General features: G+C 43.2%; 1 protein-coding gene across 1 annotated transcript in view; it reads left to right on the top strand.

Moving 5' to 3' along the window:
- Positions 1-14,998, top strand: part of kcnh8 (potassium voltage-gated channel, subfamily H (eag-related), member 8) — a 191,791-nt gene that overhangs the window by 152,393 nt on the left and 24,400 nt on the right. Inside the window, 3 exon segments of the mRNA XM_055157118.1 lie at positions 3,206-3,387; positions 6,252-6,355; positions 9,002-9,078. Of these exon segments, the coding sequence (XP_055013093.1) occupies positions 3,206-3,387; positions 6,252-6,355; positions 9,002-9,078 (363 nt within the window).

Below are 14,998 nucleotides of genomic sequence, written 5' to 3' on the forward strand. Positions count from 1 at the left end.
GGGGTCATCGCGGGCCCCTCGCCGTGATTGATAGGCGAGAGAGGGGCCCCCGCGCGCTCGTCCGCTTGGGCCCTCATTATAAACACACGCTCCGTTATGGGGGATGCGCTACATGTTAGTCCTGGTCTGGGTCTAGATCTCACGGAGGAGGTTCAGCAGAGTCTGAGTCTAAGGGTCGAAGGTCAGAGGTGAGTCAGACGGAGTAAACCTGGAGCATCAGGGATCTGCAAAAATATTAAAATGTCGATATATCGAGATACTAAGTTTGGTGGCACAGTATCGATATCGTGGGCAGCTCTGTCGATATATCGTTCATGTGAAATGTTCTCACATCAATTTAAAATGTTCTTACTCAAGTCATTTTCTCTTTTAAAAACAAGATTTTAGTTTTTGCAGTTGATTAAACAAAGTCTGGTTTTGGCTCTCGTGGTTTAATCTGGACCTGGTTTAGTCCTGGTTTGGTCCTGGTTTAATCTTGGTTTAGTCTTGGTTTAGTCCTGGTTTAGTCCTGGATTAGACCTGATTTAGACCTGATTTAGACCTGGTTTAGTCCTGCTTTAGTCCTGGATGAATCATTATCTGTTTTTTTTATTTTGGTTTTAGAGATAAATAATAAAGAAAATAGTTGTTCTTTAATTTTCTTCTTTTTGGTTTTATTTTGAAAAACGAATGAACAAAAACTGACACACACATTTATGCCGTTTGTAGGAAATTATTATTATTATTATTTTTATTATTATTACCTCATACAAAAATGATTCTAATTCTATGGGGCCCATGAGTTGGAGGTTTGAATCTCGCTCTCGAAATAAAACCTGATTATTTGAGCGTCAGATTCTCAGAGTAACATGAACTTTCACACAGACAGTGGCTCCTATTTTCTGCATCACTACAGAAAAAACAAACGTCGGTACCGATGTTCGTACGATGTTGGAAAAACCGCGTCAACTGATGTCGCCGTCCGAGGTTGGACGAACAAAAGTGACTCTAAAAAGACGTCGTTTCAGTGTTTCTTTGCACAGTGGGGCGTTACAGTGTCATACTTCCTCTTTACAACATTCTGTAGAAAATCTTGATCTATTTCTAAACATTCTGTGAAAATTTGAGGTTATTTCAGCAAGAATTTCCCCAAATTTTTGGCTTGCGAAATGATCTCAAAGTTTTTGGGACTCCCTGTGCATCGTCTTGAGTTGAAAACTCACTGTCTCCAAATCTGTGTCGTAAACTTGAAGGGATTTTTGACATAAATCTGTGTGTCGTCCCCGTGAGCAGCGTCGTGCATCAACACTGACTCACCCCCGACAGCGTCCGGTGAGTCGAGATCCTGGCTGTTTTCGGTGCTGATAAAAGTCGTCCGTCAAGTTCACTGGGGACTGTATAATAAAGCGTTTTCTTCTCAAAACAATCTGTGTTCAAAAGAGTGATACATTTGCATCACAAAACCATCGTCGCCTAAAAAGTCAGACCTCATTATCGCTCGGCACTATTTCCTCTCCGTTCGTATCACTGCGCGGGGCTGCCACCTGGCGGCTGCGCACGAATCCATCACTTTCTTCAGTTGTTTGGCAGTGTTTACGAGAGACGCGAGAGAGCGAACGTGAAAACTAGAGACATAAGTATATAAACTTGTATAAGATACATAAGAATATATCTAAAAAAAACTCTTGATTATCCAGGCTGTAACAACAAAAATCTGTCTGAATCTCCACGCACATTTCACCGTTTTCCTGTCAGGGACTTTGCGCTGAGGAAACTTTGGCTTCTTGCCTTTTGGCTTCAACGTGGAAACCAAACCAGATAAGAACGAAGAAGTGCCACGATGTTTACAAGAGAACAGACTCAAGAATCAGCAGCAAATCACTCAGTGTCACATCAGCAGTGAAGCTTCTACAAAACATAACTTTATAAGTCGACTGTTATTACTATTGTAAATGTCTCGTACACTGTTGGCAGCAGCGACGTGGACGTGTGGATGATTCATGTTTCTATTAGTCGTCCATGCTTCAGTCACAGTGTCGACTCTATGTTCGCTGTAGACGAGTTTATAAATGACGTGATGGTGATTGTCGCTCACTCGGTCTCTCACGGCTCCAGCTTCAACTTGTTCCACTTCTCTGTCTCTCTTCTCTCTCTGCTCGTTCTAACTCCATCCATCCATTTTCGTCCGCTTATCTGGGGTCGGGTCACGGGGGCAGCAGCCTAAGCAGGGACTCCCAGACTTCCTTCACCCCAGACTCCAGCTCCTCCGGGGGGACCCCGAGGTGTTCCCAGGCCAGACGAGAGACATAGTCCCTCCAGTGTGTCCTGGGTCTTCCCCGGGGCCTCCTCCCGGTGGGACATGCCCGGAACACCTCCTGAGGGAGGCGCCCAGATGCCCGAGCCTCAACTGGCTCCTCTCGACGTGGAGGAGCAGCGGCTCTACTCCGAGCTCCTCCCGTGTGACTGAGCTCCTCACCCTGTCTCTAAGGGAGACGCCCAGACACCCTGCGGAGGAAACTCATTTCGAGCGCTTGTATCCGTGATCTCGTCCTTTCAGTCACTACCCAGAGCTCATGACCAGAGGTGAGAGTAGGAACGAAGACTGACCAGGTAAATCGAGAGCTTCACCACAACGGTCCGATACTTTAACTCCATCTGGTGAATTTCAGCATCAGTGTATTCGGGTTCATAAAGATCTCCCTTTGGTTTTGTGGTAAAGGCAAAGTCTTTATCGTCGGTGTCGTAATCAGACATGTTGTCGTTAACATTCTGAGCAGTAAACAAAGTGAACCAGGCGCAGTGATACGAACGGAGAGAAAATAGTGCCAAGCGATTATGAGGTCTGACTTTTTAGGCGACGATGGTTTTGTGATGCAGATGTATCACTCTTTTGAACACATCCTGTTTTGAGAAGAAAAACACTTTATTATACTGTCCCCACACAACTTGCCGGACGACTTTCATCAGCACCGAAAACGGTCAGTATCTGGGTTCACCGGACGCTGTCGGGGGTGAGTCGTGTTGATGCACGACGCTGCTCACGGGGACGACACACACATTTATGTCAAAAATCCTGAACTATCCCTTTAATAATGCAGCTTTAATATTTCCAAACTCATGATGTTTTTTTTTTGTGTTTTGTTTTTGTTTTGTTTTTATGTTTTGTTTTTATGTTTTGTGTTTTGTTTGTGTGTGTGTGTGTGTGTGTGTGTGTGTCGCCCTCTAGTGTGTGGACAAGAGGAACGGGCGGGTGGTGCAGGGTTACCCGCCCCTGACGGAGGCGCAGGTGGAGCGGGCGGAGGACGAGGGCGAGGGGGACGGCACCGGACCCGCCCAGAACAGGAAGTCCCACCGACGGACCCAGGACACGTCCCTGAGCACGCTGGACCCGGCCAACCTCAGCCCCAGGTACGAAAAAACCCGAACAGGGAAGACAAATAACAAAAGATCTGCTCTGGTTTTACACCGGGAGAGTTAAACGCTCCGTGTGTGTGTTTTAGAACCTCACTGGTGCAGAAGGAGAGACATAAAAAAAATATAATAACAAAATAAATAAATAAGTAAAAAAATAAAAAATACAAAAATAAATAAATAAATAAATAATAATAATAATAATAATAACATATAATAAAAAAAATAAAAATAAAACAAAATAAATAAATAAAAAAATAAAATAAATAAATAAAAAAGAAAATTAAATAATCTTTTATTAATTAAATACATTTTAAAAATTAACAAAAAAGCTAAACTAAACTATTTTATTTTATTGTATTTTATTTTAAACTAAACTAAATAAAAATAAACTATAATATATATATATATAATAATAATAATTATTATTATTATTATTATTATTATTATTAAATATAATAAAAATATAATTTAAAAAATCATAAAATTAAAATAAAACTAACTAAATAAATAATAAAATAAATAAATAAAAAAGAAAATTAAATTTTTTTTTTATTACATAAATTTTAAAAATTTAACAAAAAAACTAAACTAAACTATTTTATTTTATTGTATTTTATTTTAAACTAAACTAAACTAAAATGAAATAAAATAAAATAAAATAAAAGGTCCATATTACACTGTCTTTTGATCAGTGTCTTTCCTCTGCACAAACAGACCTGGAGTTTTCTTTAAACAGAAAGTTGTCTTTACTGGAAAATGTAAAAGTGGGCGAGATACAAACCCGAGGTACCGATTCAATCTATTAAAAGTCCTTTATGTCACAAAGGGAACGTCAACGTGTTTCAACCAGCAGGAGGGTCTTCATCAGGACCCACAGGTGCCATTAAAAACAATCAATCATCAATCACATGACAACATCACATGATTATTGGAAAAAGACAAACAAACAAAAAGAAAAATAAACCTCATCACCTCTGTATTCCTCGTGGTCGGCCAATCAGAGGCGAGGCAGAGAACGTTTTATATGTGGAGCGACGACAAAACAAAATCCAGTTTGTTAATGTAGAGGAGCAGAAGACAAACAGACTGAGCTGCACTTTCTTGTTCTTGTGGTTTTACACAAACATCACGTCTTGGTCTTTGCAGTGGAAGGTGTTTCTTGGTGAACAGTTGGAGACTTTCACTTTGGCGTCGACTTTTTAAATTCGTAACCGAGGTTGAACGAAGGATCGGGATTTTGTTTTGTCCATCACCTTCACCTTTCACTAATTTTTCAAATCCGTTGGGAAGAGAAACAGTTTGAACGGAGGTTTGAGTCACACACGTCTGATTCAAGTACAAAAGTTCATTTTTCTTTTTGAAAAAATCCTATTAACAACAGGTTTGTTCAATAACATTCAAACTTTTTTTTTTTCTCTTCTCTGTTGGACACTAAACCAGGACTAAACCAGGACTAAACCAGGACTAAACCAGGTCTAAACCAGGACTAAACCAGGACTAAACCAGGACTAAACCAGGTAAACCAGGACCTAAACCAGGACTAAACCAGGACTAAACCAGGTCTAAACCAGGACCAGGACTAAACCAGGACTAAACCAGGACTAAACTAAACCAGGACTAAACCAGTAAACCAGGACTAAACCAGGACTAAACCAGGACTAAACTAAACCAGGTCTAAACCAGGACTAAAACCAGGACTAAACCAGGACCCAGGTCTAAACCAGGACTAAACCAGGACTAAACCAGGACTAAACAGGACTAAACCAGGTCTAAACCAGGTCTAAACCAGGACTAAACCAGGACTAAACCAGGTCTAAACCAGGCTAAACTAAACCAGGACTAAACCAGGACTAAACCAGGTCTAAACCAGGACTAAACCAGGACTAAAACCAGGACTCTAAACCAGGCCTAAACCAGGACTAAACCAGGACTAAACCAGGACTAAACCAGGACTAAACCAGGTCTAAACCAGGACTAAACCAGGACTAAACCAGGACTAAAAACCAGGTCTAAACCAGGTCTAAACCAGGACTAAACCAGGACTAAACCAGGACTAAACCAGGTCTAAACCAGGACTAAACCAGGACTAAACCAGGTCTAAACCAGGACTAAACCAGGACTAAACCAGACTAAACCAGGTCTAAACCAGGTCTAAACCAGGACTAAACCAGGACTAAACCAGGACTAAACCAGGTCTAAACCAGACTAAACCAGGACTAAACCAGGACTAAACCAGGACTAAACCAGGTCTAAACCAGGACTAAACCAGGACTAAACCAGGACTAAACCAGGACTAAACCAGGTCTAAACCAGGACTAAACCAGGACTAAACCAGGACTAAACCAGGTCTAAACCAGGACTAAACCAGGACTAAACCAGGACTAAACCAGGACTAAACCAGGTCTAAACCAGGACTAAACCAGGTCTAAACCAGGACTAAACCCTTCCGCGTGGTCCGTGTCTCCTCGTCTTCTATCAATAATATTTTTAATTTGGTTAAATAAAGACTCGGCCTGTTTATTTTCTTTTATCAGACAAAACATTTTACGTGAAGATTTCCTCGTCTTTGTTTCTCTACAGCAAATCAAATAATCCAAAGTATTCAGATTACTTTACTCCCTTTAAGTAATCTGTAGGGGATTACATTTTAACACTGACTCTAACCTCAGATAAATTGTCAGATTCCGCCTGAACGTTTCTCGGTGTCTACGGGAACATCTCTGCTCCCGTTTGTTCCCAGAAATCCTTTGTTTTTCGTTCGTGTCTTAAATTCTCTTCCCGGACGTTTCTCGGACTCTGATCTTATCTCCGTCTCCGAGCGCGAAACCGTCCTGACGTAAATCCCGTGTGTCCCGCAGGATCGTGGACGGGACGGAGGACAGCGCGGGGACAGAGGCCTTCTCCTTCTCCTCGGCCCGCAGCCCCAGCACCACAGCGCCCTCTTCAGGTAACGCCCAGAACTGCAACTGCAAACACTCAACACACAAACACTGGAAAGATAAGAACGAGAGTCGGCGGTTTGCTTAAACAGTAAATTTAAAAACGAGGTGTTATTATCAACTTTTTGGAGCTTTTTGTTTTGTTTTGTTGGGATAGCGCTCTGATGGGGGAGCGTCTTAGCCTGGAGAGCAAAGGCAGGGGACACTCAGAGTAGGGGTGGGCGATATCTCGATATTTTAAATATATCGAGATAGTTTTTAAACTCGATATGAATTCTGACATATCGTATACATCGATATAATGCTTATATTCAATTTTGATTTCGCCGCTTCGCTTGTTTCTCTTCTCTCTCGTCGCCCGAACGCCTCCGCCTCCCTGATTTTGTTGCTCGTGTCTCCTTCACTCGTCACTGTCGCCGTGAACGCCCGAAAGTTGGTGCCAGTGAAAAGCTTCTAACACCACGAAACTTTTCCACCATTTACAGACAAAACCACCATCAGCAGCAGCTCATCCTCATGTTCCACCGAGTCTCGTCCTTTAACCCGAAAGAAGCTGAACGAGCTTGAGCTGCAGGAGAAGTGCTGTTTATGCAAATGAGTCATGCGCTTAAGTTTCGTTTCTGTAAAATGTAAACACACGTGCGCAAAACTGCATTAAACACATGATTATCTCAAACGGGCTGATGTGGCTCTAGAGTCGTTATGTTTTATATATTTTGTAAAGTTTAGTCATGTAAAGTTTATTTATACAGAAGATTTTAATGAATAATCTGCTGCAGTGTCACTTGTACAACAGTGTTTGGAATCGCTGGGGTTTATCTGCAGTGGATTGTGGGATTAAACCTCAGATCCTCACTGCTGATGAGGAACATGGATCTATTAAAATAAGGAACATCCTGAGCTTCTTCTGCTAAAGGAGCTCATGGTTCTGGTTCTGGTTTGGAGAACAGAGTTAATGCAAAGATGAGCTTGAGTTGAGTTGTTTTATTTATGAATGAAAAGAAGGAAATATGTTTTATTTCTTTTATTTTACAGTTAAATTATTATTTATGTAATTAGGGTTTTTTGTAATCTTAAATGTTCCTGTATGAACTGCCTGACCTCTTACACTTCAATAAAAAAAAAAGACCTGGTGGAATTTGAGATATTTGTTTTTGTAGTTTTCAGTTTTAGGAGGTTATTTTTTCTTGAACATATATCGAGATATATATCGTATATCGAGATATATTTTTTGATCCATATCGACTAGCCCTAACTCAGAGCATCAAAACCGAAACTAAAACTTCCAAAAAAAATCACTTAAAATATCTTGTTTAACTTAGAATTTTCCAAACAATAAAAGGAAACACGGTGATCTAAACATGTTTCCCCAGAGAATCTTTAAAGCTTCCACCCAAAAGTTTATATGATGTTTTTGTTACGGGCAAATGGCAGATGTGAAACCTGTGCCTCCTGTGCAAAAGAAGAAAGAGCGAGTCTCTTTCACTTTTTCACTGAAGTTCTTTAAAGCTCCTAAATTTGTATTTCAGTGACACCAAATGGCCACGTTTACATGATGTTTTTTTTTATTCTAAATTAATAAATCTGAATTAAATAGTTCTGAATTAAAACATTCTCCTTGGAGTTTACATGGAAATAATAATTCTGAATCGAGGTTTACATGGAAAACACGGCGCTGAAAACTCTCGGATGGTGCGACTTTGGAGAGGAGAGGAAATCTGCACCGCTGTGAGTCTCTTAGCGCCGCGGTGATTGATTTTTACAGTTATTGCGACAGGATCAGAACCGGACCAGAACCGGACTGTACCAGGACTGGACTTTATCAGGTCTTCATCAGTTTGTGGTTTTACTTTACACACAAACCCTGGAGATTTAGGCTGAGCTCCACCTTGTGATGTCATCATGTGGCGGTACAGGGAGTGCTCCACTGTGTTTTTAAACTCCGCACGCCTTCACTGGAATCATTTGGATCGTTTCAGTCCTGGAATTGTAAATCTCTACTGAGCTAACGGGAAAAGGAGCTGTTCACTTGGAAACCACCACTGCATGACATCACCAGGTGGAAGAGAGCGTTTGGAGCGTTGCAGATGTAGACAGACGAATAAAAAAAGAGTTACTCAAACATGTGAGTGAAACAAACACAACTTCAGCTCTGTGTGTGAGGAGAGAACATTAGAACATGACTTAAACCTCACAGGAGTTAGTTTTGTTTTGTTTTATATTATTTTAATTTTTTTAATTAGTTTTTATTTAATTTTATTTATTTAATTTTATTATTTTATTTTATTATTTTATTTATTTATATTTATTTTTTTGTTTTTTTTTTTAATTTTAATTTATTTAATTTTTTTATTTGTTTTTATTTAATTTTATTTATTTTAATTTTATTTATTTTATTGTATTATTTAATTTTTTTATTTATTATTTTTATTTTTTTTTATTTTTATTTAATTTTATTTATTTATTTTTTTATTTTATTTATTTTATTTTTATTTATTTTATTGTATTTATTTAAATTTATTTTATTTTGTTTTTTTATTTTATTTATTTATTTTTTATTTTATTTTTTATTTTTTTTTTTTTTTTTCATTTTTATTTATTTAATTTATTTATTTTTTATTCCATGTTTCCGTGCTTCTGGTCTGAGCCTGGTGTCCTGTGTGCAGGAGCTCTGCAGGTGAGCACCGAGGAGCTGGCAGCCAAAGCGGAAGAGACGAGAGGACAACTCCGGAGCCTGGGACAGCAGGTGGGACACCCGCCGCGACACCCGCCGCGACACCCGCCGCGACACCCGCCGCGACACCCGCCGCGACACCCGCCGCGACACCCGCCTCTGTGCCCCACAGATGGACGAGTGTACGTGCGGGTCAAAGGGCGAGGGGGAGGGGCTTAAACCAGATCGCTAAAATTACACGGACGGAAACGGACGCGGGAGAAAACAGCTCCGAACCCTGCAGGGATGTGATTTAGATGAATTCACAGTGTCGGGAGTAACAGATTACAAGTACCAGAGTAATCAGAGTACAAATGATGAGTAACTGTATTCAGTTACAGTTACTGTTTCAGTGAGTGGGAATTGGATTACAGTTACTTTGTTGAAATAAATGGATTACACAGAGGGATTTTCCTCTTTTCACATTTTGGGCTATTCCCTTTTTTTTTTTTTTTTTTTCGGTAATTCCACTCATTTCCCAAAACTAAACCAGGACTAAACCTGAACTAAACCAGGACTAAACCAGGACTAAACCAGGTCTAAACCAGGACTAAACCAGACTAAACCAGACTAAAACCAGACTAAACCAGGACTAAACCAGGACTAAACCAGGACTAAACCAGGACTAAACCAGAACTAAACCAGGACTAAACCAGGACTAAACCAGGACTAAACCAGGTCTAAACCAGGTCTAAATGAGAAATAAATCAGTACTAAAACCGGTGTGAGTGGACTCGGTGTGAGTTGACTCGGTGTGAGTGGACTCGGTGTGAGTGGACTCAGTGTGAGTGGACTCGGTGTGACTTGACTCGGTGTGAGTTGACTCGGTGTGACTTGACTCGTTGTGAGTTGACTCGGTGTGAGTTGACTCGGTGTGAGTTGACTCGGTGTGAGTTGACTCGGTGTGAGTTGACTCGGTGTTCTCGGAGCTCGTTTGACTCTTTGTCCTTTGGCCGTCCTCCGAGCTCAACAGGAAGTTTCCCAGCATGCACCTGTTCCCCGCTAATCCCCAATATCCTGTCTGCACACCGCCCACAGAGACCAGGACCAAGGACCGAGGGGACTGGGACCAGGACCGGACTCTAACGGGACCGGACTGATACTAGAACCGGACTGTACCAGGACCAGACTCTTACGAGGACTGGACTGATACCAGGACCACACTGTACCAGGACTGGACTGATACCTGGGCTGGACTGTACCAGGACCAGGGACCCGAGAGGACCGGGACCAGGACCGGACTCTAACAGGACCAGACTGATACGAGGACTGGACTGATACCAGGACTGGATTGTACCAAGACCGGACTGATAATAGAACCGGTCTGTACCTGGACCGCACTAATACCAGGACTGGACTATACTAGGACCAGACTCTTACCAGGACCACTCTTAGACTCTTACCAGGACCAGGGACTCGAGAGGACTGGGACCAGGACCAGACTGTACTAGGACCGGATTGATACCAGGACTGGACTGTACCAGGTCTGTTGGGAGGATAGATCCAGATAAATCCAGTTTGGTCCCAGTGTGATCCAGAGACACGTCGGCTCTGTTTGAGGGAGAGCGGCGTTGCCATGGTGATAAGAGTCCGGTTCTGTCCGGGGGGGGGGGGATTCTGTATTTGTGATTTGTGGCAAGTTTGTGGTTTTAGTCTCACTGCAGTTTACAGCTGCCATCACGTCACGCTGGGGGTGTTCTACATGTGTCTCTATGGTAGAATGAAGTCTCCCGCTCACTGTTTCACTCCTGGTTTTGTTTTATTCATGCGGCGTTTCCTCAGGAGGGTCTGAGGAGGGTCACAGGGACCAAAACCTTCTATGAATAAAAGAAAACCAAGAGTGAAACAGTGTGCGGGAGACGTCATAACACCATAGAGACACATGTAGAACTCCCCCAGTCTGATGTCACTGTGAAGTATCAATACGGCCTTTAAAGAAACTGTAAACGTGCTCTGCTGTGTCCAGAAAAAGTGATTTATAAACTGAAGGATCGTCCACATACTACTGCAGTACACACTCCACATACTACTGCAGTACACACTCCACATACTACTGCAGTACACACTCCACATACTACTGCGGTACACACTCCACATACTACTGCAGTACACACTCCACATACTACTGCAGTACACACTCCACATACTACTGCAGTACACACTCCACATACTACTGCAGTACACACTCCACATACTACTGCGGTACACACTCCACATACTACTGCGCGTACACACTCCACTCCACATACTCTTACTGCGGTACACACTCACATACTACTGCAGTACACACTCCACATACTACTGCAGTACACACTCCACACACTACTGCAGTACACACTCCACACACTACTGCGGTACACACTCCACATACTACTGCAGTACACACTCCACACACTACTGCAGTACACACTCCACATACTACTGCAGTACACACTCCACATACTACTGCAGTACACACTCCACACACTACTGCGGTACACACTCCACATACTACTGCGGTACACACTCCACACACTACTGCGGTACACACTCCACACACTACTACTGCAGTACACACTCCACACACTACTACTGCAGTACACACTCCACCCACATACTACTGCGGTACAACACTCCACATACTACTGCGGTACACACTCCACACACTACTGCGGTACACACTCCACATACTACTGCGGTACACACTCCACATACTACTGCAGTACACACTCACTACTGCACACACTACTACTGCGGTACACACACTCCACATACTACTGCGTACAACACTCCACATACTACTGCGGTACACACTCCACATACTACTGCGGTACACACTCCACACACTGCACACACTGCAGTACACACTCCACATACTACTGCAGTACACACTCCACATACTACTGCAGTACACACTCCACATACTACTGCGGTACACACTCCACATACTACTGCGGTACACACTCCACATACTACTGCGGTACACACTCCACATACTACTGCGGTACACACTCCACATACTACTGCGGTACACACTCCACATACTACTGCGGTACACACTCCACATACTACTGCGGTACACACTCCACATACTACTGCAGTACACACTCCACATACTACTGCGGTACACACTCCACACACTACTGCGGTACACACTCCACACACTACTGCGGTACACACTCCACATACTACTGCGGTACACACTCCACACTACTCCACACACTCCACATACTACTGTACACACTCCACATACTACTGCGGTACACACTCCACATACTACTGCGGTACACACTCCACATACTACTGCGGTACAGGGAGTACACAGTACTGCAGTACAGGGAGTACACAGTACTGCAGTACAGGGAGTACACAGTACTGCAGTACAGGGAGTACACAGTACTGCAGTACAGGGAGTACACAGTACTGCAGTACAAGTCGTGTTTTGTGGATTTGACCTGAACCTTTGGTTAATGAACTACAAATGTGCACGTTAGCAAAACACAAGTGTGCTCGACCTCTGAACCCCACCTCCTCTGTGTGTGTGTGTGTGTTGTGTGTGTTGTGTGTGTGTGTGTGTGTGTGTGTGTGTGTGTGTGTGTGTGTGTGTGTGTGTGTGTGTGTGTGTGTGTGTGTGTGTGTGTGTGTGTGTGTGTGTGTGTGTGTGTGTGTGTGTGTGTGTGTGTGTGTGTGTGTGTGTGTGTGAGAGTTAAAAACACAGTGTTAAAGAAAATAAAATGTGTTTTTCAGCAGCAGAAAAAACGAGAACCTGAAGCGTCCACAGTCCAGAGACTGAAAGTCACAACAACAGAAAACAGAAACACAATAAACATATATAAACACACACACACACACACACACACACACGACGGTTAGACACAGAATAAATCAAATTTGAACAAAAACTGAGACAAAGTTCAAATATCGTCACAAAATAACCAAACAAAGATGATCAAAAACATTTCCACGGGTTTTGTGAACGTTTCATCAGAACATTTTTAAACAAAAGGACAAAAGTTAAGAGGCAAATCGATGAGGGAAGATCGCTCCAATCAAAGGAGATTTATATTTAAATGAGTCTTTTTGACTCTTGGGACGACACAGAGTCTCGGATCTGCGTGACGAGGACTGTGAGAGGATCTGAACGGAATGAAAAACAGTTTGAGATCCTCAGGATAAAACTGAGATGAATTTAAAGAGAAATAAAAACCAGTGAAGTTCTGAAGGGACAGAGGAGAATAAACATGTACAGATTGTTCTAAAAACCGTTGCCCTGTTTACACGAGAGCTTTAATTCTGATTAATTTAATAATTTAATTCAGAATAAAAATTAATTCAGTTTTAAAAAGACAATGTAAATACTTGATTCCTAGTGATTATTTGGAATTAAACTTAAATCCGAGTTAAGTGGGTGGTTTATTCTGATTTTAAAACGGAATTAATTTATTCCGTGATCATGTAAACCACAGGTGTCAAACATAAGGCCCGGGGGCCGAATCCGGCCCTCCAAGACCTTTAATCTGGCCCTCGGCTGATTTTCTACTAAAATATTTTAATGATATTTTCTATTAAAATTGTGTTAATTTTGTGTGGTGTTTATCACAGCAGCGTCTCCAGCGTCTCTGTACGTGGCCCCTCCCACCAGAGCAGCACAAATGAAGACTTGTCTCTTTCCAAACGCTCTTAAAGGACGATCGTTTTGACTGTTGACCGTGACACCCTCATCAGAAAAATGTCCAACATGAGAAAAGTGGAGCCGAGTGCAGGATTTTACAACAAAAATGGACTTATTCCTGTTTACAGACAAGTTCATGTTCAAACTTTGTGTTGAAATTGTATTTTTCTTAAAGTTTCAGGTTGGGGGAGGTGCCCAGGAGGCATCCGGAATTGTAATTTTCAGTCCTGCTCCCGCCCACAAGTCCCGCAGGATGGGAACCTTTGCTTTCTTAAACTTTATCAAACACGGAGAAGCGAAAGGAATTGGGCCGCGTACGAGAGGAGGAGTGGTGGGTGGTCTGGCGGCATGGTTAAGTCCTGGCTAAATCCCGTTTTAGTCCTGGTTTTAGAGCTGTTTTTAGACCTGGTTTAGTCCTGGTTTAGTTCTGGTTGAGTTCTGGTTTTGTTACCGCAGGCAGCACGACGTACGGAAGGAGGGACGGTCGGCGCGGCGTACGGGACGTGGGGGGACTGTCGGCGCGGCGTATGGGACGGGGGGGACTGTCGGCGCGGCGTACGGGACGTGGGGGGACTGTCGGCGCGGCGTATGGGACGGGGGGGGACTGTCGGCGCGGCGTACAGGATGTGGGGGGACTGTCGGCGCGGCGTATGGGACGGGGGGGACTGTTGGTGCGGCGTACGGGACGTGGGGGGACTGTCGGCGCGGCGTAATGGGACGGGGGGGGACTGTCGGCGCGGCGTACAGGATGTGGGGGACTGTCGGCGCGTATGGGACGGGGGGGACTGTTGGGCGGCGTATGGGACGTGGGGGACTGTCGGCGCGGCGTATGGGACGGACGGGGGGGGACTGTCGGTGCGGCGTACGGGACGGACGGGGGGGGGGGACTGTCGGCGCGGCGTACGGGACATGGGGGGACTGTCGGCGCGGCGTACGGGACATGGGGGGACTGTCGGCGCGGCGTACGGGACGGGGGGGGGGACTGTCGGCGCGGCGTACAGGAAGGACTGTCTGCTGCTTAAAATGTTTTTTATTAATGCCAAATAAAATCTCCAGCACAAATGATGCATGATATTCTTACATTCATCTTTTTTATATTTTACTTTATACTCATATTTGGTTCTTATAATCCAGAGCGACTAATAGTGTAATAAAATACGGTAAATCCGTTGGTGTCTCTGTCCAATCAGAACCTTCCCCACCCCCAGACGCTGAGCAGAATTAAATAAAGCCGATTTAACGAGTTTCCATCTAAACCTCAATTTGGAATTATTATTTCCATGTAAACTCCAAGGAGAATCA

Source organism: Boleophthalmus pectinirostris, unplaced genomic scaffold (assembly GCF_026225935.1).
Source record: "Boleophthalmus pectinirostris isolate CB_2022bp ecotype Guang Dong unplaced genomic scaffold, ASM2622593v1 HiC_scaffold_21, whole genome shotgun sequence".
Taxonomy (NCBI): domain Eukaryota; kingdom Metazoa; phylum Chordata; class Actinopteri; order Gobiiformes; family Gobiidae; genus Boleophthalmus; species Boleophthalmus pectinirostris.